The sequence below is a fragment of the Sporothrix schenckii genome (genome assembly GCF_000961545.1).
Source record: "Sporothrix schenckii 1099-18 chromosome Unknown Cont48, whole genome shotgun sequence".
In the NCBI taxonomy this organism is placed as follows: Eukaryota; Fungi; Ascomycota; class Sordariomycetes; order Ophiostomatales; family Ophiostomataceae; genus Sporothrix; species Sporothrix schenckii.
The window spans coordinates 1882511-1903615 of record NW_015971149.1 but is presented as its reverse complement, the minus strand read 5'-3'; the positions used below and the strand labels follow the sequence as shown (position 1 = coordinate 1903615).

The following is a 21105-nucleotide window of genomic DNA, read 5'->3' as shown; positions in this document are numbered from 1 at the left end:
AAGAGCCAATGCTGACGTCTCTCCATTGGCTAAGTTCGCCATTGCTGGCCGAGTCTGTTTTGGTTTGGGCGACACTGCCATCTTGGGACGAGCTCGGGAACGAATCGAAGGCAGGCGCCGCCCACCAGCAGCGTCCGGCACGTCTGATGTCATCCTGACTCTCCCGCCGCCGTTTCCCGAATCGCAGGCTAAGACGCCCCACGTTGGCTGATAACTGTGGCTACTGAACACGATGCTATCGTTACAGAACGGGGGATATGGGACATGGATTTGGTCGTATAAGACGGGGTTTGGTCACTTGCAGACTTCATATGGGAAGAAAAGCAAACTACAAAGGAAGACGTCGTATTGTCGCTAGAAACGCCAAAATCAAAATAACCCAGATCTCGTGTCCTGTCGAACGCCAGCCGTCATTAACCCAATCCTGCCTGGTATCTCGGTATAAGAAGAGTTGAAAAGAAAACACGTAACAATCATCCCATGAAACCATTCGCATCCCGTCAAATTCAAATCGTCCTGGCCTCACCGCCCCACCTTCTCTAGATCCTGGATCCCGGCATCGACAATGTCCATGTGCAGCCGCATGTCCACATCGCCGTCCTCGTTGTTGTTGGTGCCGTCGCGTCCGTCTTGGTTCAACTCCGTCTGCAACACACTCAGTGCGTCTCGCACGGCGGCGAGCTCGTCCAGCGCCTCCGCAGCACGGCCCACGGCGGCCTCGTGGTCCTCGTGTAGGCGCTGCACCTGGTCCGCGTATCCGGACCAAACCCGTGCCGCTTTGCTCATGGTTTTGGTCGACGACGACACGCCATCGTCCGGCTGGCGTTCAAAGACAATAGACCAGAGCCAGGAGAAGAGGCCTCCGGACGTGTCGAGCAGAGGGTCACCGCCCGGACCGCCGCCCGTACTGGCACGATCTGGCGCCTTCCTAACGTTGGCGCCGAGCAGCTCGAGTTTCTTGGCGACGACGTACTGTTGCACAGTCGCCAAGTGTGCGCCGGCCGCCTCGAGCGCATGAAACACGGCCTCGGCCTCGCCCACGCGCAGCTGTGTCTTTCTGAGCACGGCGTCTACATGGCGCCGGTAGGTATCGAGGAGCTGGGTGCGGCGGGTGTTGCTGGCAGGCGAAAAGACGCGGCTGAGCCAGCTTTCACGGCTGCCGCTGCCGTCGCTGCGGCGGTGTGCTTCGCTGGTCGTGGCCGCAATCCGCTTCAGGTGCGCCAGTGTCTGTTGGCTGCGGTAGGTGAGCGTGTCGGCGGCCGTGGCGACGGCGCCCGTCTGCAGGCGCGTGAGCGCCATGGATACGCGCTTGGCGGCGTCAAGGTAGGCGTCGAGCTCGATAGAAAGGAAAGGCAGCGTGGCCGTGTTCATCTGCGCAGCTCGCACAAGGTCCTTGGTCAGCGCGCGGGGCACGAGCCAGGCGTCCTGGGCGGGGGGCACGTTGTTCGAACGCCTGACAAGAACGCGCTCCTTGACAACGTCGGCGAGCTGCGTCTGCACGCGCATCAGCTGACCCGCGCTGCGCACGAGGCTGACGATGGGCGTGACGGGCGGCGACGCCGGCCCCTCGGATACGGCTTGCCGGCTTTCGTAGCTGAAGCGGTGGCGGATGGCCCAGTAGTTGCCATCCTGCAGAGCTGTGTCGGAGGCGGTGTCGGTGTCGGTGTTGATTCCGTCATTTTGTGCCGGTATTGTGGTTTTGTTGTTCGCTTCGGCTGTGTTGGGACAGAATGGCAGCCCGAGAAGAGGTACGCCTGGTAGCGAACAGGCCGTGTGGATGGCTGTCGAATAAAAGAGCGGCATGCCGCAAACGGCAATCAGGCCGATGATTGGTAGGACGACGAAGAGCAAGGCCCGGCTGGAGGGCACGGCCCGTCGCCAGGCAGCAGCAGCAGCTGCTGCAGTAGTGGTCGGACCATTTCCAGAGGATCCGGCGTCATGTGCGTCGTCTTTTGGTGTTTTTGCCGTGTTTGCCTTGCGCTGCCCAGTCAGTCGGCTGAGCAGGCCACCACCGGTCGACCGCCGCTGGACAGGGCTCCCGGTATCGCTGACGCGAAACGAAGAGGAAAGGCCCGCGACGCGCTGGTTCTGGGGGTGTATACGGCCATCGCCCGCGTGAAGGCTGCCGTCCATGTCGATTGTGGGCATGCGGAACTCGGGCTCGGGCGTTTGAAACGTGCGGTTGCTTCGGTCGAGCCGGCTGGCGCTCGCTGCCGTCTTTGCTTTGCCTGCACTGTTCGCGCTCAGCGGGCTCTGCCGCACCGACGGCGGCAGCGATGGCTGAAAGGGCGACCGGAGCAGCACGCGCTCGTCGTTCTCGGCTTTTCGCAAGAAGGAGTGAATGTCGTCGTCCTGCGAGCCAGGGATGGAGCCGCTGCCAAAGGAGTCGCCGCCGAGGCTGATGCGGTCTTCTTGGGACGAGGACGCACCGCCGCGACTGACACTGCTGATGCCGCTGGCACCGCTCACCGTTCGGCGTCCCAGGCCCCGCCCGGATCGCGCCGCCGCAGCCGGCCCTGCCCCCGAACCGGCCGACTGCTGGGACGGCGCACCGCTGCTGGACACAAACGGATCGTCGCCGTCGTCTCCATCGTCGCCGCTCAACCCAAAGGCGTGGGGCACAATCGACGTGTCGAAGCTGTCGTGCTCACCCTCGACCATGCGCCAGGAGCTCTCGACGGGGAGGGCGGTCATGTCGACAATATGACAATAGGTTGTAGAGCAAGTAGGTGGTGATGGGTGGGCGTAGAGAAGAAAGAAAGGGAGGAACCCATTAGGTGGCCATGAGTGAAGTAATACGCAAGGCAGCCGGCAGTGTCGTCCGTGGCCAGCACAGTCTGCAACGGCCTTGTCGTGGCAACAGGGGTGAGGGGTTCTGTATCCTTAAAGTAAACGTGACGGACGCGACGCGTAAAGTGCTTTTTGTGTATTCTTTGTATATTGTCGCTTTGACTGCTTGATCATCTAGCTTTCTTCCGGGAAAACACAAAAAAAGGCAATGTCACGACGGTGCCAATTGTTGGTGAGTCACATCGTTTGTCTAGACGTCGGAGAAAATAGTCGTGAAGAAGTGCACAGGCACTGTGGGAGCCTTGTGTGGGAACGTCGGCCTTTTGTCGCAATGTCGTTGACGTACGGACCGGGGGTGGTGGGACGCGCGCGAATCGTGGTCGAGGAATCAAAACGTTGCATGGAGAAATACGGAGCACATAAATACATCACCAGTGGGCGGGTGCCTGGCAGCCTGGTCAGCAGGGGCAAGGCTGTCCCTGGCGCGTAGGGAAGGCGCCCACTGGCGCCTTGCACAGCGCAGCACAGGGCGGGAAGGCGCCGCGTGATAGGGACCCACAGGGACACCCGCGTGGTCACCGGAGCATTTTGCGTTAGTCCGTATTGGGAAGGGGCCTTTCGGGCCCCACTAGAGATCTCGAATTTTAGTTTCAGCCTGACCTGACAGCTCGACCAGGTCGACGTGCCGCTTCATATATCGGCCGCAGCCCGTTCTTGACGCTCTCTTTCATGCCAATTGCGAAGCGGCTGCGCTCATGCTGTCTCCCAGGCACGCCTCTGCGGCGTTACGCGCCCCTGCCGTCCGGCTCGCCGTTCTGACGCCGCCGTTTCCGTCGTCCTCCTTGATTTCATCTTCTTCCGCCAGATTTGCTTCCGTCACATGCTCAATACGAGGGCGCCGGCACCGACACCCTCCACGGCCGCTCGTTTTGCTCTCTCGCCAGTACTGCTCCTCACACGGCTCGCCACAGACACCGCAGGCTGAGAAGGACCGCGTCCCGCCCGACCATCGCGACCTCGGCGTCCAGCAGGAGCTCTTCACCACGTCCGTCTACAGCCCCGGCTCGCCCATCTTTTTGCCCAATGGCGCACGCATTTTCAATCGCCTGGTCGATTTTCTGCGGAAGCAGTACGTGCGCTACGGCTTCCAAGAGGTCATCACGCCGACCATCTACAAAAAGGCCTTGTGGGCCAAATCGGGCCATCTCGACAACTACGCGGACGACATGTTTACCGTGACGAGTGCGTCCCTGAAGACGGGCGAGAAGAGGGTTGACGCAGGCGCGGCGTCCCCTGAAAACGAAAGCGTCGAGGACGAGTACGGGCTCAAGCCGATGAACTGTCCCGGCCACTGCCTCATCTTTGCCGCCCAGCGGCACAGCTACCGCGACCTGCCCATTCGCTACGCCGACTTTAGCCCGCTGCACCGCGACGAGATCTCGGGGGCCCTGAGCGGCCTGACCCGCGTGCGCCGCTTCCACCAGGACGACGGCCATGTATTCTGCCGCCCCTCGCAGGTCGAGGACGAGATCCGCGCCACTCTCGACTTTGTGCGCTTCACCTACGATGTCCTGGGTCTCGGCCCCTACCGCCTGGTACTGTCGACGCGGCCTACCGACGGGCACCTGATTGGGTCGGAGGCCGACTGGGACGCCGCCGAAGCGGCGCTGCGGCGCGCGCTCGACCACAGCGGGCAGGCGTGGACGCTGAACCCGGGCGACGGCGCCTTTTACGGGCCCAAGATTGACATTGTTCTGCAGGACTCGGACGGCAAAGAGCACCAGACGGCGACGGTGCAGCTGGACTTTCAGCTGCCGCGGCGCTTTGCGTTGTCGTACCAGGCACCGTCGCCCGAGCTGGAAAGGGCGGGCCGAGCGGGCGATGTTGCGGTGGCGGAAGCAGAGGGAGCAGAGGGAGCGGAAGGAGCAGAGGAAGCCGGCCCTGTGACACCTGTGCTGATCCACCGCGCGGTCCTGGGCTCCGTGGAGCGGCTGATGGCACTGCTGATTGAGCACTACAATGGCCGTTGGCCGTTTTGGCTGAACCCTCGCCAGGCGATCGTGCTGACGGTCAACGACAGCGACGCCGTCGTCGGCTTCGCCAAGGAGGTGCAGGCCGTTTTGGCCGGCACGTCGGTGGCTGCATCCGATCCACCGGCCATTGTATCGAGCCCCACGCTCCTGGCGGCCGTCGATGTCGATACGAGTGCGCGCACGCTGCCTTTGAAAGTGCGCGAGGCCAAGTCCAAGGGCTATGGCGCAATCGTGGTCGTTGGGCCCAAGGACGTTGCCAAGGGTACCGTTTCCGTCGATCTGTCGGCCATCCCCGTTAAGAATGGGAATGCCGAGGAGGGGGCAGCCCCATCCAAGGAAAAGAAGCGGAGCATCGAGATGACGCCCGAGGCGCTGCTGCGACTGCTCCAGGAAAAGGTAGCCGCCTACCAGTAGCCATTGACGGCGGTTGGACAAGGTTACGGCCACGGCCACGGCAACGGCCACTGCTATGTTACGGATAATGAACTGTAAATACTGTACAACATAATTGCCTATCCACCAAGTAACGTACAAGCTCTTTGCACTTTTGGGCACCTATCGCCTGGTAATCGTACAGGTACCGTTCCATGAAGGGGAACATGCTATAAATGATGATGAAACCCAGCCATCCTCGTCCGTGTATGTCCATCTAGAGAAGAAGAACGCAGTGGCAACAAAACGAAAGAAAATGACAATGAGAATGAACATGAACATAAGAATTCCACAAACAACCACGCCAACGCCAGTCGCCGTTCCCAATGCTTGTCGCTGTTCTGTTTCGACAAACGACAGCTGTCGCAGTTCGGGGCCACGCTAAATTGTGCACCCCGTCCGTCCGTCGGGCCGCTCTTGCAGCCTACAGCCGGTCTTTTTCATCGACCGTGCCGCCGCGGCTCTCAATGTCGCGGATGAGTTGTCTCCGTTTTTCGAGCTCCGCATTCATAAACTCGACCGTGCGCTGCAGCACAAGACCTTCGGAGCGGCCTTGGCCTTCGAGGCCGGGGACGAGCTCAGTCAACCGGTCGAAGCCTTCGCGGATGGCCTGGCGTCGTTTTTGTTCTGCAGAGAAATGTGTTAGCAGACGAATGGAACTCTCGCGCACCAACTACAGAGGCCCAAGGACGCACCCGACGCAATGTGGTTCTGTTTCTTCTCGCGCTCCGTCAGGCGCGGTTTCTCCTCCACCCCCGAGCCAGTCGCTGCGCCGGCCGTCTCGCCGCCCTGCGGCGTTGTTGCTGATTGCGGAGATGACATGGCGAGGCAGAGGAGAATTGGTCGATGTAGAGAGAGATTGTGGATGACGGGTGCTGTGCGGTCGACGGAGGTTTTTAATCAAAAGCAAAGGGCGAGCGATAAGAGGCGGCGTCGCAAATCAAGACATGGACCAAGGACACAGAGGTCGCCGTGGACGAGGCCGTGGGGACAGGCATATAAAATAGGTCGCGGGACTCGGCAGCCAAGGCATGTGAGGGGACGTCCAAGGGATAGCAGCAGCCGTCGGTTGTGTCTTGCGATGGATTCGAGTCCGTTCTGTGAATGCTGTCGTACTTTTGGCCTGTGGCTGCGGCTCTAAGGGTGCGGTCGGCAAGTGCGAACGACGTTCGGCATGGTGGAGAAGTTGGCATGTGACTGATCTGAGATGGATGGCTGACGGCCGATGCGAATAACAAAATTAAAGCGGGGCAAGGTCCTCCGATGCATGTTGGGGGTAATTCCTCCGTGATGACTAAGAAGGGTCCACAACAAATAGGCGCTAGTAGGTGCCCCATATTAATGACCCGATAAGATAAGCAGGAGCGCCTCAAATGAAACAGGGTCACTGGAATGCTATAGAGCTCTATTGGCAACGAGAACGCAATTACACCTGGGAATACGTCAGGTACGTCAACTTGCCTCTTTCCGGGCATCGAGTTTCATTGAGGCCGCTCTTCTCTCTCGTACTTGTCACTCGTTTCTTCACGACGACGTGTCTATTCGCATAGGTAGAATACGCATACGAGGCTCATTTCCGCCAATTGACTTGACCGCGGAGGCGCCGGGCTTCCTAACTCTCCTCGACAGCCAACCCATCCACACCGACCACCCTCACAATGTCCGACACCAAGGGCGCCGCGTCGGCCGACAGCTCCATTCCGTCCGATCCGCCGCCGGTCTACACCGCGGCGGCCGAGCACGAGCCTGCTGCTGCCCCTGATGGTTCTGCCGCCGCCGCGTCTGGCCGACCACGAATCGTGCCGCCGCCCCGCAAGCCGCCGCCGCCCATGGACCTCCCCATTCTCGCACACCTGCGCTCGCGCCGCGTCATCCTGGCCTCGGCTTCGCCGCGCCGGAAACAGCTGCTCGCGCAGGTCGGCCTCACCAAGCTCGAGATCTGGCCGTCCAGCAAGCCCGAGGACCTGTCCAAGACCATGTACGGGCCCTTTGAGTACGTGTCGGAAACCGCGCACCGCAAGTGCCTCGACGTCTACCAGGAGGTCTTGAAGTCGCAGGAGGAGGAGGCCGAGCTTGCCGCGGCCGAGCCCCAGCAGCACCACCCCGTCGCCGCCGACCCGGAGCTCGTGATTGCCGCCGACACGATCATTGTGACCCGCGCCGGCCAGATTCTCGAAAAACCGCGCTCCGCACAGGACCACGTGAAAATGCTGCGCCACCTGCGCGACACCGACGCCCACCGCGTGCTGACGGCGGTGTGTGTGCTGTCGCCGCGGCAGGACGCCGCGCACCCGGGCTACTCGATGGCGTCGCACACGGAGGAGACCAAGGTCGTTTTCGTCAAGCAGTCCGAGGGCCTGTCGGACGCCGTGATTGACAGCTACGTGCGGACCCGCGAGGGCGCGGACAAGGCCGGCGGGTACGCGGTGCAGGGCACGGGCGGGCTCCTCCTGGTGAGCCGCATTGAGGGCAACTTGGACAATGTGATTGGGCTGCCGGTGCGGCAGTGCCTGCGGCTGGCCGAGAAGGTGATTTTCAAGCAGAACGAGGAGGAGGAGGCGGACGAGGACAGCGAGGACGAGTGAGAGGAAGCAGCACGTTGGGGGGACGGGCGCTACGGACAGGCTGTCTTGCCTTGCGATACTGTGCATCTGCAAAGCATGCCTTCTTGTTCACTTTACCGTTTTTTCATTTGGCATGGCGTTTATTTGTCGGGCTCTTGTCGCTTGCGACAAAACCAAAATCATCTCATTCATAAACTCATACACAATATAGATGGATGGCTCAGCGAGGCGGATTTCTGCTCGGCGGCACCAGCCAGCGTCTGCAGATGAACACGGGGCTGTCACATCGTCTATATACGATCTTGGACACAAGTGTTTGTCCCCTACACAAATTAATAGATCTTGTTTTCTGGTACCGCAGCAGTTCTTCGTACCCGCCGCCACGGCGCCTGGTTACCGGGATCAGTGCCCGATGGAGCGTCGTACTCATTGTGTGCGGCGGCTGGCAAAGCTTCAATGATGCAAAACGACAACAAGCGTCATGGTTATCCACCATGTACCGAGCGCTCCACGTGATTCTCCCTGTCCACGTTTTACATGCTCTGTAGGCAGTTCATAACGTTGACACGCACCGTATGTACCTGCTTACGTGCATGTGTTTTTCATTTCTTTATCCACCCTATCAGGCCTTCGGGCTGCTTTGCCGCTGAGACGTCTTTCTGTGAGTGGAAATGGAGGTTTTCTTCTCGACAACATAGAATGGGCAAGCTGAACGACATGAATTGGAGTCGACGAGTCGACGAGTTGCAAATAAGACCAGAGGTGTGCTCGGCGTCTAAACGGACATGCTGCAGGGTGATGTGCGCTGTGATTGGCCCAGGCCCCACTACGCGGCTTGTTGTTTCTTTCTATATTTGGCAGCGCTTCCCGCAACCCGCCCATGGGGCGTCCCGGGCCCCAGCCAATGGCCGGTCGCGACTGCCATATTACCTAGTTCTTTGTGCCGACCGCCTTTCCTTTTCCCTCTCTTTTTGTTTGGCAGTCCCCAGTGCCGCACAAACCACCACGACGGGCCTTCTTCTGTGTCGTTACGGTCACCGACTCGATGCCCACCAACCACTTCTTTACAACGGTCACTGGCCCACTTTTGAGAGACCCTGGCTGCCTGGGCCAGCGCTTAAAGAGGAAATACTGAAAGACAGAGGGCACGCAAACACTTTCTTTCGTTTCGTTTACCAGTCGCTCTTCAGCAGACGCGCGCATCCGGGCGTTTCGATGTTGTTTAGAAACGTCGAAAATTGCAATAGGCAAGGAAGAGACGAGACGGACTGCGGGCGTCGACTGTCACATTGCTATTCTTGTCACCCATGTCCCTCCAACCTCTTCGTCTTTCCCCTCGTCTTCGTCCAAGGCCTGGCGGCCGTCAATGGCTGACAGTTCCAGTGGGAGCCATCACTGCTGTTAATGTGACTCCAGGAAGGTAGAAGCTTGAAAAAATACGGAAACAGGCGATGAACAAGACCAAAAGAGGGGAGATGCATGGCGGCAGATAGACAAGGGAGGTTGGTGAACCTCCCGCACTTGATCCTACACTCTCGACCGTTCTTGGGTCCGCGCCCGTCCATTCTTGTGGTTGTGGGTGGGACGCACGGAAGCACTTGCAGGGTGAGGCGGACTGGAGGAGGGATCGAGGAGTCAGGTATGTCGTAAAAGTAAAAATAACCGCTTTCTGTCCCTACATCACAAATCCAGCGAAACTTGGTCGGGCAGGGGTCCATGCTCTTTCTACGTTCTCTGGTCACCAGTCGCTGGCCGTTGCCCACAGCCATCAAGAGCAATATATGCATGTTGTCTGCTGTTTCCTTCCCGCCCGTGCAACTTGGAAAAGAAAAAAAGGGCAACCCTTTTTTGACTTTTTTGTATCTGTCGTCTGACCGTAACTGGACTTTTCTCGTCTTCTTTCCACCTTCGCTCTCCGCAACGTACTAGTTCGTGTCTCCTCTTCTCTGTTTACACGAACCTCTCATCCCACCAGTCGATCTCATACAAAGCAAACTCGCACAACCTCATGCAGGCCATCTACGCTGGGCATCCAAACATGCTTTGGTGACACTCGGTTCGCATCTCGTTTCTTTTGATTGACGTTTGACCTTGCTGCACGACAAGGCAGTCTGTTGACCGTGCCATCGCCAAGAGAGACAGGCTCTCTCCTTCTTCTCTTCCTAACTCTCTCTCATCACCACCACTTCTTTCCTCGCCACAAAATGTCCGCAACAACACCATCTGGAGGTTTCTCTCTCTTCCCAAACACCGGCCGTCCGCCATCCAGAACACAACTATCCCGGCCCCGCGCCGCCTCGCCCCAACAGCAACAACAACGACAGCGCGCCACACCTGAGCCAACAGCCCTTATCCCACAGACCATTGGCGAGGCCGTGACGGCCGAAGTGCAGATCCCCGCTCCCGCGGCAGTCGCTGATCGAACGTCCGTGCGGCGAACCGCAAGCAACGACGACAACGAGCCAGGCCGCAACAGCAGCGTGCGTTCCCGCAGCTCGATTGCCAAGGTCCGGCTGTCCATGTACGACGACGGCCCGCCGATGGACGACGACCCGCCACCGCCCATGCCGACGGGTGCGGCGACGCTGGCCGAGCAGCAATTGCAGCAGCAGAGCACGCAGGACGCACAACGGCACCGGCCACCTGCCCTGCGGTCCATCTTCCCGCAGTACAACCCGGACGTGTCGCTGGACGAGCAAAACTACTTTCCCACACAGACAAGCCCCACGCGCATTCCGCGGAGCGTCATCAGCCGGCCCCTGTACTCACCCGTATCGACGACGCAGCAGCAGTCACAGCAGCCACAACAGCCGTCCGACCAGAACGTGGATGCGGCCGCCCGGACCACCAGCCCGGCGCCCGGTTATGCACGCAGCGCCAGCGTCGCGAGTCCCGCACGGCAGCGGCCCACGGTGCACATCACACCACCAAACGACCCGGCCGTGCCGCCGCCCGTACAAGTCCACGTGCCCATGCACTCGGGTCCCGTGCCCGTGGGCCACCCCCGCGGCGACCCGCCATCGCTGCCCGTCCCGTCCACCTCGGACGACCTGCGCAGCCTGTGGAAGGTCGCCAACGGGTGGAAGGCGGGGCCCTCCGAGGGCCGCGTGTTCTGTCTGCGCATGTCGTGCGACCGCGACGCGCCCGTGTACCGCCTGTCGTCGGCGAATCACCAGCCGTTTTACCGCCTGCGCCTAGACCCGACGTCCATGTCGGCGTATGTGACGGTGTCCCGGCATGACCCGGCGCGGCCCTTTAAGCTGGAGTCGAAGGGCAACAACAACAACAACAACAATAGCAACAATGCAAACAGTACAGACGCCGATGCCGACGGTGCTGAGGGCGGCGGCGGCAGCAGCAGCCGCAACAGTGTACTGGACATGGGCGTTTCGGGCGGCAGCATTGCTGGTGGCGGCGGCGGCGGCGGTGTCGAAAGCAGCGCGGCGGTGGCGGCGGCGGCGCGCAATGCCCGCTTCGACGGCAGCAAGAACTGGCAGGTGGCCTTGACGACGACGCTCGAAGAGGAAGCGCGCCGCCACCAGCCCCAGGACGGCCTCGTCGCGCTGCTGTATCCGGCGGCGGCGACACGCATGGCCCTCGAGCGGCCACACGACGCCGCCATGGTCGCCACCGCCGAGCGCGAGTGCGCGCGCCTCGTCTGGGACGACGACACCAGCACGTACTTTCTGGTGCACCCGACCCTGGCCCTGCCGTTTGCCGTGACCATTGAGCGCAGCAGCACCTGGAGCCGCACCGCGTACACGCTCGAGCACCGCGAGTCGCCGCAGCACCTGGCGCGGCTGACGCGCGACGGCACCGGCGCGGGTTACCTGGAGGTGGACACGGGCATCGCCAGCAAGATTGACGCCGTGTACCTCGTGGACGTCGTGGTGACGGCGCTGCTGCTGGTGGCGCACAACGACGGCCAGTTTGCGGCCGTCGAGCAGTTTGCGCCGCCGCCCGACAGCCGGCTGGCGATGCACCAGCACGGCCTGGGGCACCACGACAGCGCCCACGCGTCTCTCGTCAATATGGTCCTGGGCGGCGCCATGGGCCGTGGCGGCACGAGCCGGCAGAGCATGCGTGACGGGGCCGGCGTCCAAGGCGGCGGAAAGCGAGGCTCTGCCAGCCGGAAGAGCAGCAGCCTTGGGTTCGGCTTCTTTAGCGGCAAGAAGAGCAAGTCGTCCAGGGGCCGTCCGCGCATGGACGATTTTGACCTCGACCTCGAGAGCCAGACGAGCATCGACCTGTCCGGCAAGATGTTTGAGATGGGCCCCGTGGGCGGTGGTGGCCGCAACGTCGGCATGATGGACAATGGCGGCACGGGCGGCGGCATGACGGCCAAGGCGAGCAAGAAGCGCCGCCGCAAGGAAAAAGACGAGGACAAGATGCCTGGCTGTCTGCGGCTGATCACGGTCTTGTTCAAGTGCTGCTTCTGGTGTGTGGCCATGGTTGTGCGGGCGATACTGGCGATTGTGGGCGGTCTCTTTAAATGCGTGACGTCGGAGAAGCTGTTGTAGGGAGTCGTCGTCTTTTTCGTGTTTTTTTTCCCCCCAATGCCTCGACGACTGATGATGACTGTATTCTTTTCTATGGTGTATGGCGTCCTTTCCTTGGCGCCTGCGTGTAATTTTAGTGCTGCTCTAGATATTCATGTTTGATGCTGGCGTATACATTCGGATAAGGCGTTTTGTTTCTTTCGTTTGCTGCTTTCTGTTGCTGCTTCCTGTTTTCCACTTTCTGCTTGATTAGCCATTCACAATATATTCATACACTCTGCGTTCGTCCCATCAACAAATCCAAGAAAAGTAAATGTGCTTTTGACCGTCCAACGCCTAAACTGAGAAAATAAAATGCCCCGTGGCCAAATGACCTGCCATAGCCATGCTGGAAAACAGTGCCAAAATATCAATACCAGTACCAATATTAACACCAATACCAATACCAATACCAAATCGTTCATCACACCCGCTCACCGCTTCCGTTCCCGGACCTTGATCTTCTTGCCGCTCTTCGTGACCATGTCCATCGTTGCCGTTTTGGCCATGCGCGCGCGTTGCAGGTCCAGCTCGTGCTCTGCCTGGTCCAGCACCTGCAGCCGCGCCCGGGCCTTGACGAGCCGTCTCTGCAGCCGCCGTGCGTTGTCCACCTTTTCTTGGCGCTCCTCGCTGTCGTCGTCCACAGCGGCCTGGGTGTCCCGTGCCATCACGTGTTGGACGTTGGTGTCGCGCTCGGCCGCGTTCTCGGCAAAGACGATGCGTGTGGGTTTGGCGAGCGGCCTCTGCGCCTGGGCCTTGGGTTTTGCTGCCGTGCTCTTGGGCGCGCTGTCCAGGTCGCTAAAGTCAAAGTCGTCCTCGTCCTCGCCCTCGCCCTCGTCCTCGTCCTCGTCCTCGTCCAGGTCGGTCACGCCCAGAAACGCCTTGGCGAGCGCCACCCGCTGCTCCAGCTGCGCCACCTCCTTGACCAGCACGCTCCGCACCGTCCGCAGATAGCCCGTGTCCTGCGTCTTGAGCAGCCGCACGGCGTCCACCGGCAGCGCGCGGTTGCCCCGGTCGCCGTCGACGGTGCCGGTCCAGTGGCGGTCGCGCTTCTGGTCGCTGCCGCGCGACAAGGCCGTGCCTGGACCGCGGCCGCGGCTGATCATCTTGTACGAGAACTCATCCTCGTTGCGCGCGGCCGCCTTCTCGCGCAGGCTCTGGAGGGTGGCCTTTTTCTTGTTCCAGTCCTTGGCACGCAGGCTGTAGTCCTTGTGCTTTTCGAGCAGGCCAAGCCGTTTGCGTTCCAGCGGCTGCGCACGCTCGCGGTGAGAGCGCCGCTGGATGGCGTTTCGCATTGATGACGACATTGTGTGTGGTGGGTGGTGGGTGAATGTCGAGGTAGAATGTCGTAGGATGTTACCAGTAGATTGTGCGTTTTGGTGGCAGAAAAAAAAGCGTTATCTTATCGGGAGACCCGCTTAGTCATCTGCAGGCGGTGGGCTTGGGCTCGCTGTAGACCGCTAAAGAGTGCTCCCGGCGCTATGGCTTGGCGCTGTATTTTAGTGTTTTAGTGCTCCAGGTAAAGAAGCATAATTCTGCTCGAGTTACGAGGTCGTGTTCAAGCCTCAACTGCTACAACAAGGTGTAAGTTGAAAAACGGGACCGAAGCCGTTATCTCTGTCATCCTCTTTCACAACTTATCCACTCACCGTCTTCTTGTCTCTCGAGCGGCTTTCTGGGCTGAAACTGCAGTGTTTCGCACTTTGACACTGGCTGCTTCTGTGGCGTTTTATTGGCGAGTTCAGGCGGTCCCTGAAGAGTGCCTGTGCCGAGAGTGCAGCCATACGGGGTACATCAACAGCGTCGACTACAACCCCGACATCGTACGGACGGCAGAAGCGATGATAGTCAACCTGAAGGCTGACTGAGCTGTGGTCGCTTCCCTCATACGCTCCTTCCCATCCTAGGGCATCCTTGGGCATCCTTGGGCATCCTTGGGCATTCTTGGCAGGCCTGTGCTCGTCGCTCCTTCCCCCCGCTGTCTCATTATCTCACAACTCACTGCCCTCTGCTCTTTCCCGTCTCGGACCTCGTGTTTCCGTCCCACCCACTGCACCTTCCCTCTGCATGGCTCACTAGCCCCTGCCCCAGGATCCTTTCGGCTTGGCTCCAACGTCGATCCACCTCCAAAGAAGCTCTACTTTATCAACAGCCACAGACCACATGGGAAAGGGAAGAGAAAAAGAAAACAAAGACCCTGTCTGATATTCGCACTTTAGCCTTTTCAACATCGGCTTCCGCCTTCCGCCTTCCGTCTCCCGTCGTCTGCTGTCCCACCCCATTGGAAACACATATGTTGCGCATCTCATCGTGAGCCTCTCGTGAGCTTCATCTTGCCTTCATATTTTGCCTCTTACCTTTTTGCCTTTGTCTTTTGTCTTTTCTGGCCCTTCAGTTTCCTTTTCTCTATTCCCAGACATACTATGTACCCTCGTGACTGTATCATGACTCTTTAGATCTGATAACGCAGCCGCCCCCGCTCACCCACCATGGCCATCCTCTTGTCGGCCATCTCACTGCGGCGCAAAACACGCCTCTTGGTGTCCGTCGCCGCCGCCTTTCTCCTCATCGTCTACGTCTTCCAGCCCCGCGCCGGCCGTGTGCACCTGCACAAGGTGCTGCAGCCCGCTCGCGAGTCCACGGACCCCATCTTCTACGTCAACAGCTCTGTGAACTGGGCGCTGCGCCAGCGCCTGCACCCCATCCCCGACGCCAGCCTCGTGCGCCTTCCGACTGGCACGCCCGCGCCCATGCCGGCCATCCAGTACAACTTCCGCGCCGACCCCGACTACAAGTCCGCCGACGTAAAGCTGCTGCGCGACACGCGCCGCGACGCCATCCGCAGCGCCTTTTTGCGCGCCTGGGAGAGCTACCGCCAGCACGCCTGGGGCTACGACGAGCTGCTGCCCATCAAGCTGAAAGGCAAGGACGGCTTCAGCGGCTGGGGCGCCACGCTGGTGGACGCGCTCGACACGCTGTGGATCATGGACCTGCGCAACGAGTTTGACGAGGCCGTGCGGGCCGTGGCCACCATCGACTGGGACGCCGCCACGGGCTTCGAGTGCAGCCTGTTTGAGACCAACATCCGCTACCTCGGCGGGCTGCTGTCGGCCTACGAGATGAGCGGCGCCACGCCTCTGCTGGACAAGGCCAAGGAGCTGGCACACATGCTGCTGGCCGCCTTCGACACGGCCTCGCACATGCCGGCGAACCGGTTCCACTTTGACCGCGCCTGGCAGGGCCTCTTGGTACCGGGCGACCACGAGGCCTCGGCCGCCGTTGGCACGCTGTCGCTCGAGTTCACCAAGCTGGCGCAGCTGACGGGCGACCACCGCTTCTACGACGCCATTGACCGCATCAAGCGCGCGCTCGCGCAGGTCCAGGACACTACGACGATCCCCGGCCTCTGGCCGACGTTCCTGGATCTGCAGAACGGCTTCAAGGCGAACGGCCAGATGTACACACTCGGCGGCATGGCCGACTCGCTCTACGAGTACCTGCCCAAGATGCACATGTTGCTGGGCGGCCAGGACGCCGCGTACCGCGACATGTACGTCAAGGCCGCCGACGCCGCGCGCCAGCACCTGCTGTTCCGTCCCATGATCCCGGACCCGGACGTGCGGGGCCACGACATTCTTGTGTCGGGCACCGTCCTGGCCGGCGGCCCCCGCAACGGCGTCAGTCTGATGCCGGAGGGCCAGCACCTGGCCTGCTTTGCCGGCGGCATGTTTGCGCTGGGCGGCAAGCTGTTTGACCGCCCGGCCGACGTCGAGGTCGGCACCAAGCTGACGCAGGGCTGCATCTGGGCCTACGACGCATTCCCGACGGGCGTCATGCCCGAGTCCTTTGACCTCGTGCCGTGCCCCAAGCCGAGCGGCTGGCTGGACAAGATGGCGCTGATCGCGACGAACAAGGCCGCGTCCGCCGCGTCCGCCGCGGAAAACACCACGGCCTGTCCCTGGGACGAGCCGGCGTGGCGCGCCGCCCAGTTCCCCAAGGACAAGACCGGCCGCTACCCGCCGGGGTTCGCGGCCATCCGCGACCCGCGCTACCTGCTGCGGCCCGAGGCCGTCGAGAGCGTCTTTTTGCTGTACCGCATCACGGGCGACCGGTCGCTGCAGGAAGCGGCGTGGCGCATGTACCTGAACATTGAGCGGTCGACGGCGACCAAGCACGCCAACTCGGCGATTGCCGACGTGACGGTGACGGGGCCCCCGCAGAAACTGGACTCCATGGAGAGCTTCTGGTTTGCCGAGACGCTCAAGTATCTGTACTTGACGTTTACGGAACCCGACTACTTTAGCCTGGACGACTATGTCTACAACACGGAGGCGCATCCCTTTAAGATTCCGAAACCCGCGGCAGCACCTCTGCCACCGATAACCAACGGCAGGGTCAAGGCCAAGACGCACCAGTCGACGGGCCAGAAAGCAGGCAAGACGACAAAAACGGGTGGTTGAATGGGTACTTGAGATGAGGATGAAACACACAAACACACACACACACACAGAGGCAAACCGCTTTAGGCCGTTTTCTTCGACATCCTCCCACGCTCGAGTCTGCCTCGTCGTTCCGATACGGTGTGACGAGAGAGGAGGTTATGATACCAAACCCGACGGCGGCAACAAGAATACCTGCCACATGCAGCCTAGACCATACGAGCACGTGAACACGCGGCCATGCCATGTCGCGACAATGCACGAAGGCCGACGAAAATGGCTGTGGACACTGTCGGTCAACGCGACACAGACAAGTCGCATGCATCCGATCGAGAGGACACAATCACTCCACGATGATCAGCCTGCTGCAATGGGATGCGATCCCCACACCACCGGAGGCGAGCTCGGAGACGACGACACATGCAAAGACGATGTCGGGCACGGCCTGGACGGATGTCGAGACAAACTAGTGCGCCCACTGTGATGAGAACGACGGTTGGCCTTAGGTTTTGTGGTGAAGTGGTGGCTGGACGTGCAGCGGAAGAGGGGAAGACACAACGGGACAAGCAGAGACAGCCTGCCGAGGTAGGACGCCCGACTACGGCATGGCATAAATAGTCGTTGAGTCGCGATAGTCATTCACGGAAATAAAAACAAAAGCGAAGACTGAACCGTCCAAGTCAAGTCTGACTTGCATCGGCGCAAGCCTATAAACGCCGTCGTAATTCCTTTTTTTCGTAGCGGGCCATTGTTTTTTTAATGCAGGGTATCGCCTGATAAGCCTTTGTGTGTATTGACAGCCTTGTCAGTTGTTCTACATTGGATTTTATTCTATTTTATTTTCTGTTTGTCAATTCTCCTCGTGTTTGGTGCTCCTTCCCTCGGTGCTCTATTCGCCATAGACGCTCTTTCCTAAGCTCCCCAGGAACAACCATCACCGTACCAGTGCCTCCGTAATTACTTGTTTAGGCCGCCCCGATGCTCGGCGACTAGCACAAAGGCACGTCCCGCCCGGTGCAGCAAGACGAAGACCGAGGAAGGAACAACGCACGAGTCGCTTTCCTCTTTGGCGCGCCATCGTTTGGCTGTCTCGCTTTTATTTACTCCGACTTTCAGCGCCACCTCTTCAAGCCACGTTCACGCACGTTTACACAAGGCGCATTCGGTTTTGTTCCGCACAAGTCGAGACCGCTCTGCGAATCGGCCAACGCACACGACCTCTTGGCCGCGAACGGCCCGTCTCCTCCACGACGCTCCTGATGTCCAGTCTTGTACACGACCTTGTCGCTTTTCGTTCTCTTTATACCGTTGATCGGTTTGCATTTTCAGTTTATTGATTTCCAGTCATTCTTGTACCTCGTACTATCTCTCGTCGTCGGTCGTCCTTGGCGCACATCTTCTCTTCTCCGAATATATAAATCAGCAAAGGCCAACTTACTACAAACTCTGATCTGGCAACCCAAACTCTGTCGCCGTCGCTGCACCATCACTCCCCAAGCGTCTGTCTTCCATGACTCTTCTTTACACAAACGTCACCATGCCTGCCAAGGTCGCTGTGATTGGGTATGTTGTCACCTTTCCACCCTTGCTCCTCCTTGCATTCCTCAAACTAACATGACTCCAGTGCCGGTGTTATTGGCCTCAGTGCCGCCCTCCGCCTCCTCGAAGAGCACCCCGACGGTTCCATCGAGGTCACCATTGTCGCCCGCGATTTCCCCGCGCCGGCCGAGACGTTCTTCCTCGACCCGGCGGCCCACATCAACTACACGTCGCCCTGGGCCGGCGCCCACAACCGCTGGGTGCCCTGGGTCGCTGACGGGTCGGAGGCGGCAGCGGCGGCCGAGCGCGAGCACAGGTTCGCCCTGGCCACGTTCCGCCACATGCAGAGCATCGTGGCCAGGTTCCCCGAGGCCGGTGTGACGTTCGTGCCGGGCATTGAGTACCTGGAGACGCCCGGACCCGACTACACGCAGCTGGCCGACGAGGCTCTCCAGAAGCAGCTGGGCCTGCACGACGCCGACCTCGACCTCGGGTTCCGCGTGTTGAGCAAAGACGGCGGCGCCAGCGGTGGTGGCAAGGCGGACAGCGCGGCCGACGCGCCGTTCCCGGCGGGCGTCACCTGGGGCTGTACCTACCGCACATGGTGCGTCAACCCCATGGTGTACTGCAGCTTCCTGCTGCGGCGCTTTGTCGCGGCCGGCGGGAAAGTCGCCCGGCGGGACCTGCGCGCGCCGCACGAGCTGTTTGCGCCGCCCCCCGCCGCCGCTGCTGCTGCTGCCGCTGCCGGCACACCACTACCACCACCACCGGACAAGACACTGGGGGCGCCTGCGGGCGGGTTTGATCTGGTTGTCAACTGCTCCGGCAACGGCTTCGGCGACGACCCGCACATGTTCATCACGCGCGGCCAGACGTGCCTCGTGCGGAACGCCTGCGACGCCACCGTGACGCGCCAAAACGCCGACGGCTCCTGGACGTTCTCGGTGCCGCGCAACTTTGACGGTGGCACCATCATTGGCGGCACCAAGGAACCCGACAACTGGGACGTGTCGCCGTCGCTGGCGAACCGAGAGAAGCTGCTGGCCGACTTTGCGGCGACGTACCCTAAGGTGCTGGAGGGCAGCAAGCGCGGGCAGTTTGAGGTGCTGGCGGACGTGGTGGGACGGCGGCCGACGCGGCGAGGGGGCATGCGGTTGGAGGCGGAGGAGGTGGCGGCGGCGTCGTCCGGCACGGCAAAGAAGGCCGTTATTGTGCACGCGTACGGCGTCGGCGGACGCGGCTACGAGATCTCATGGGGCGTGGCCGGTGCCGTGGCCGAACTGGTGAAGAAGAACCTGTAGGGGTGGATAGGCGCGCTTTTGAAGCAATATTTGCACGACGCGATGACACGGCGGCGATAGAAGATGCGTACATGTTTGGTATTGTAGAGTATGTGAGTGTTTTCTGTATCCTGCTGCCAGCCGACCAGGCTGTCCATGCAACATTTCCCCCCTTTTGGTGGTCATAATATACAACGGTATAGTCACTTGGATCCATGAGAAACCCAAGAACAAACATCGCGAGAGATATACATATCATGACGATGTGCGTCTGAAGTAAACTGCGAAAGAAAATGGAAAGAGAAACAAGAAAAATAAAGAAACGCCATGTATGAGAGGAAATTGTGCAAAGCAAAAAGAGACAAAAAAAACCTATAAAAAAGAACCAGATGCCCCCCTCCACCATCCCGAGCGCCAAAGAAAAAGACCAAAAAAACAAGAGACACAAAACCTGTACAGACAAGGCCCCGCGCAAACGGCTACCGCTTCGTCGCCTCGTCCGCGGTAGCATCGTCAAAACGCGGCCGGTCCTTGGCCGGCAACCCGCCAATCCGCTCCGGCCGGTGCCGCCGCGACTCTTCGTACCGCCGCCGCTTCGCCTGGATGTCTTCGCGCCCGGCCTGCGAGCCGTCCGCGCCCTCCAGGCCCCACCACTCCCGCATCAGCTTTTCTTGCTCGGCCTTGCGCGCGGCCTTGGCGGCGCGCTCGGCGGCGCGCTCTTGCCGCATGGCAAACCACTCTTCCCGGGCCTCGTCGAGCGCGCGCGGCGTGGCGTGGGACCGGAGGCAGGCGTTCATTTCGTTGTTCTTGTCGCGGCACTTGAAGACGACGGAAAAGGTGCGGCCCAGCGCACAGTCCGCAAAGGCTGGCATTGGGGTTAGCAAGGGCAACAAACAGAAAGAAAGAAAGGAGCAGCAGCAGGGGAGCAGCAGACAACACACCCTTAATCTCCTCTGAACACTGCTTGCGGACGCGCTCATAATAGAGGTCGCGGACCTGGGCTTCCTGGGACGCCGAGAGCGGCAGCGGGTTGGGCGAGGGCATGGGCAGGCCGGCGGACGGCGATTTTGCTGGCAGGGACGCCATTGTATGTGGGGACGCGGACGGCGAAGGAGAAGAAGAACGGCCGGTCGGCGGATCCATGGCCACCGCGGCCATACGAGGAAGCGCTCGCTCCGATGGAGGGCAGGCCGCGTGTTAGGAGGAGGGCCTGAGGGGTCGCGACGTGCCGTTTCGCAGCTGACCGTCGGCAATTGGCAATCGTCGCTCGTCAGTCGTCGGGGTTGTCGTTGGGACCGGCAGCCGAGCTCGTGGTGGCTTCGTTTTGTGGTCGTCGTTGGACGTTGTCGGAATCGAACGATTTGTGCAGAGGAGGGGACGTCTGCCGTAAAAGCTGAGCAAGAAAGCCGGGATTTAGGGCCCCGCTTTACCTGGGTGGTGACATTTGGTGGGCTACTGTGGGCAGAAAAAGATCGGCTCAGAATTGGCAC

General features: G+C 60.5%; 11 protein-coding genes across 11 annotated transcripts; 6 read left to right on the top strand and 5 right to left on the bottom strand.

Annotated features, from left to right (window-relative positions):
- Window positions 1–522: 522 nt before the first annotated feature.
- On the bottom strand, window positions 523–2694 carry SPSK_00722 (uncharacterized protein; the record flags this gene model as incomplete). Its single annotated transcript, XM_016727670.1, has 1 exon — window positions 523–2694. One exon carries the CDS (start codon window positions 2692–2694, stop codon window positions 523–525), a length of 2172 nt encoding a protein of 723 aa, XP_016584456.1.
- An 851-nt stretch (window positions 2695–3545) lies between these two features.
- SPSK_00764 (threonyl-tRNA synthetase) lies at window positions 3546–5237 on the top strand (the record flags this gene model as incomplete). The annotated part of the gene is made up of 1 exon (XM_016727712.1): window positions 3546–5237. The coding sequence occupies one exon, from the start codon at window positions 3546–3548 to the stop codon at window positions 5235–5237; it is 1692 nt and encodes a 563-aa protein (XP_016584455.1).
- Window positions 5238–5679: 442 nt separating this feature from the next.
- SPSK_00933 (helix-loop-helix DNA-binding protein domain protein) lies at window positions 5680–6077 on the bottom strand (the record flags this gene model as incomplete). The annotated part of the gene is made up of 2 exons (XM_016727875.1): window positions 5680–5882; window positions 5951–6077. The coding sequence occupies 2 exons, from the start codon at window positions 6075–6077 to the stop codon at window positions 5680–5682; spliced, it is 330 nt and encodes a 109-aa protein (XP_016584454.1).
- Window positions 6078–6913: 836 nt separating this feature from the next.
- On the top strand, window positions 6914–7840 carry SPSK_00862 (septum formation protein; the record flags this gene model as incomplete). The annotated part of the gene is made up of 1 exon (XM_016727808.1): window positions 6914–7840. The coding sequence occupies one exon, from the start codon at window positions 6914–6916 to the stop codon at window positions 7838–7840; it is 927 nt and encodes a 308-aa protein (XP_016584453.1).
- Window positions 7841–10023: 2183 nt separating this feature from the next.
- Window positions 10024–12339, top strand: SPSK_00713 (acetylserotonin methytransferase-like protein; the record flags this gene model as incomplete). The annotated part of the gene is made up of 1 exon (XM_016727662.1): window positions 10024–12339. One exon carries the CDS (start codon window positions 10024–10026, stop codon window positions 12337–12339), a length of 2316 nt encoding a protein of 771 aa, XP_016584452.1.
- A 452-nt stretch (window positions 12340–12791) lies between these two features.
- SPSK_00870 (U3 small nucleolar RNA-associated protein 11) lies at window positions 12792–13664 on the bottom strand (the record flags this gene model as incomplete). Its single annotated transcript, XM_016727816.1, has 1 exon — window positions 12792–13664. One exon carries the CDS (start codon window positions 13662–13664, stop codon window positions 12792–12794), a length of 873 nt encoding a protein of 290 aa, XP_016584451.1.
- Window positions 13665–13779: 115 nt separating this feature from the next.
- Window positions 13780–14279, bottom strand: SPSK_10352 (uncharacterized protein; the record flags this gene model as incomplete). Its single annotated transcript, XM_016736805.1, has 2 exons — window positions 13780–13836; window positions 14007–14279. The coding sequence occupies 2 exons, from the start codon at window positions 14277–14279 to the stop codon at window positions 13780–13782; spliced, it is 330 nt and encodes a 109-aa protein (XP_016584450.1).
- Window positions 14280–14846: 567 nt separating this feature from the next.
- Window positions 14847–16817, top strand: SPSK_00737 (mannosyl-oligosaccharide alpha-1,2-mannosidase; the record flags this gene model as incomplete). Its single annotated transcript, XM_016727685.1, has 1 exon — window positions 14847–16817. The coding sequence occupies one exon, from the start codon at window positions 14847–14849 to the stop codon at window positions 16815–16817; it is 1971 nt and encodes a 656-aa protein (XP_016584449.1).
- Window positions 16818–17052: 235 nt separating this feature from the next.
- SPSK_00962 (uncharacterized protein) lies at window positions 17053–17280 on the top strand (the record flags this gene model as incomplete). The annotated part of the gene is made up of 1 exon (XM_016727901.1): window positions 17053–17280. The coding sequence occupies one exon, from the start codon at window positions 17053–17055 to the stop codon at window positions 17278–17280; it is 228 nt and encodes a 75-aa protein (XP_016584448.1).
- Window positions 17281–18333: 1053 nt separating this feature from the next.
- SPSK_00810 (D-amino-acid oxidase) lies at window positions 18334–19636 on the top strand (the record flags this gene model as incomplete). Its single annotated transcript, XM_016727757.1, has 2 exons — window positions 18334–18359; window positions 18421–19636. 2 exons carry the CDS (start codon window positions 18334–18336, stop codon window positions 19634–19636), a joined length of 1242 nt encoding a protein of 413 aa, XP_016584447.1.
- A 458-nt stretch (window positions 19637–20094) lies between these two features.
- Window positions 20095–20773, bottom strand: SPSK_10349 (Cytochrome c oxidase biogenesis protein Cmc1; the record flags this gene model as incomplete). The annotated part of the gene is made up of 2 exons (XM_016736802.1): window positions 20095–20480; window positions 20557–20773. The coding sequence occupies 2 exons, from the start codon at window positions 20771–20773 to the stop codon at window positions 20095–20097; spliced, it is 603 nt and encodes a 200-aa protein (XP_016584446.1).
- Between the last annotated feature and the right edge of the window lie 332 nt (window positions 20774–21105).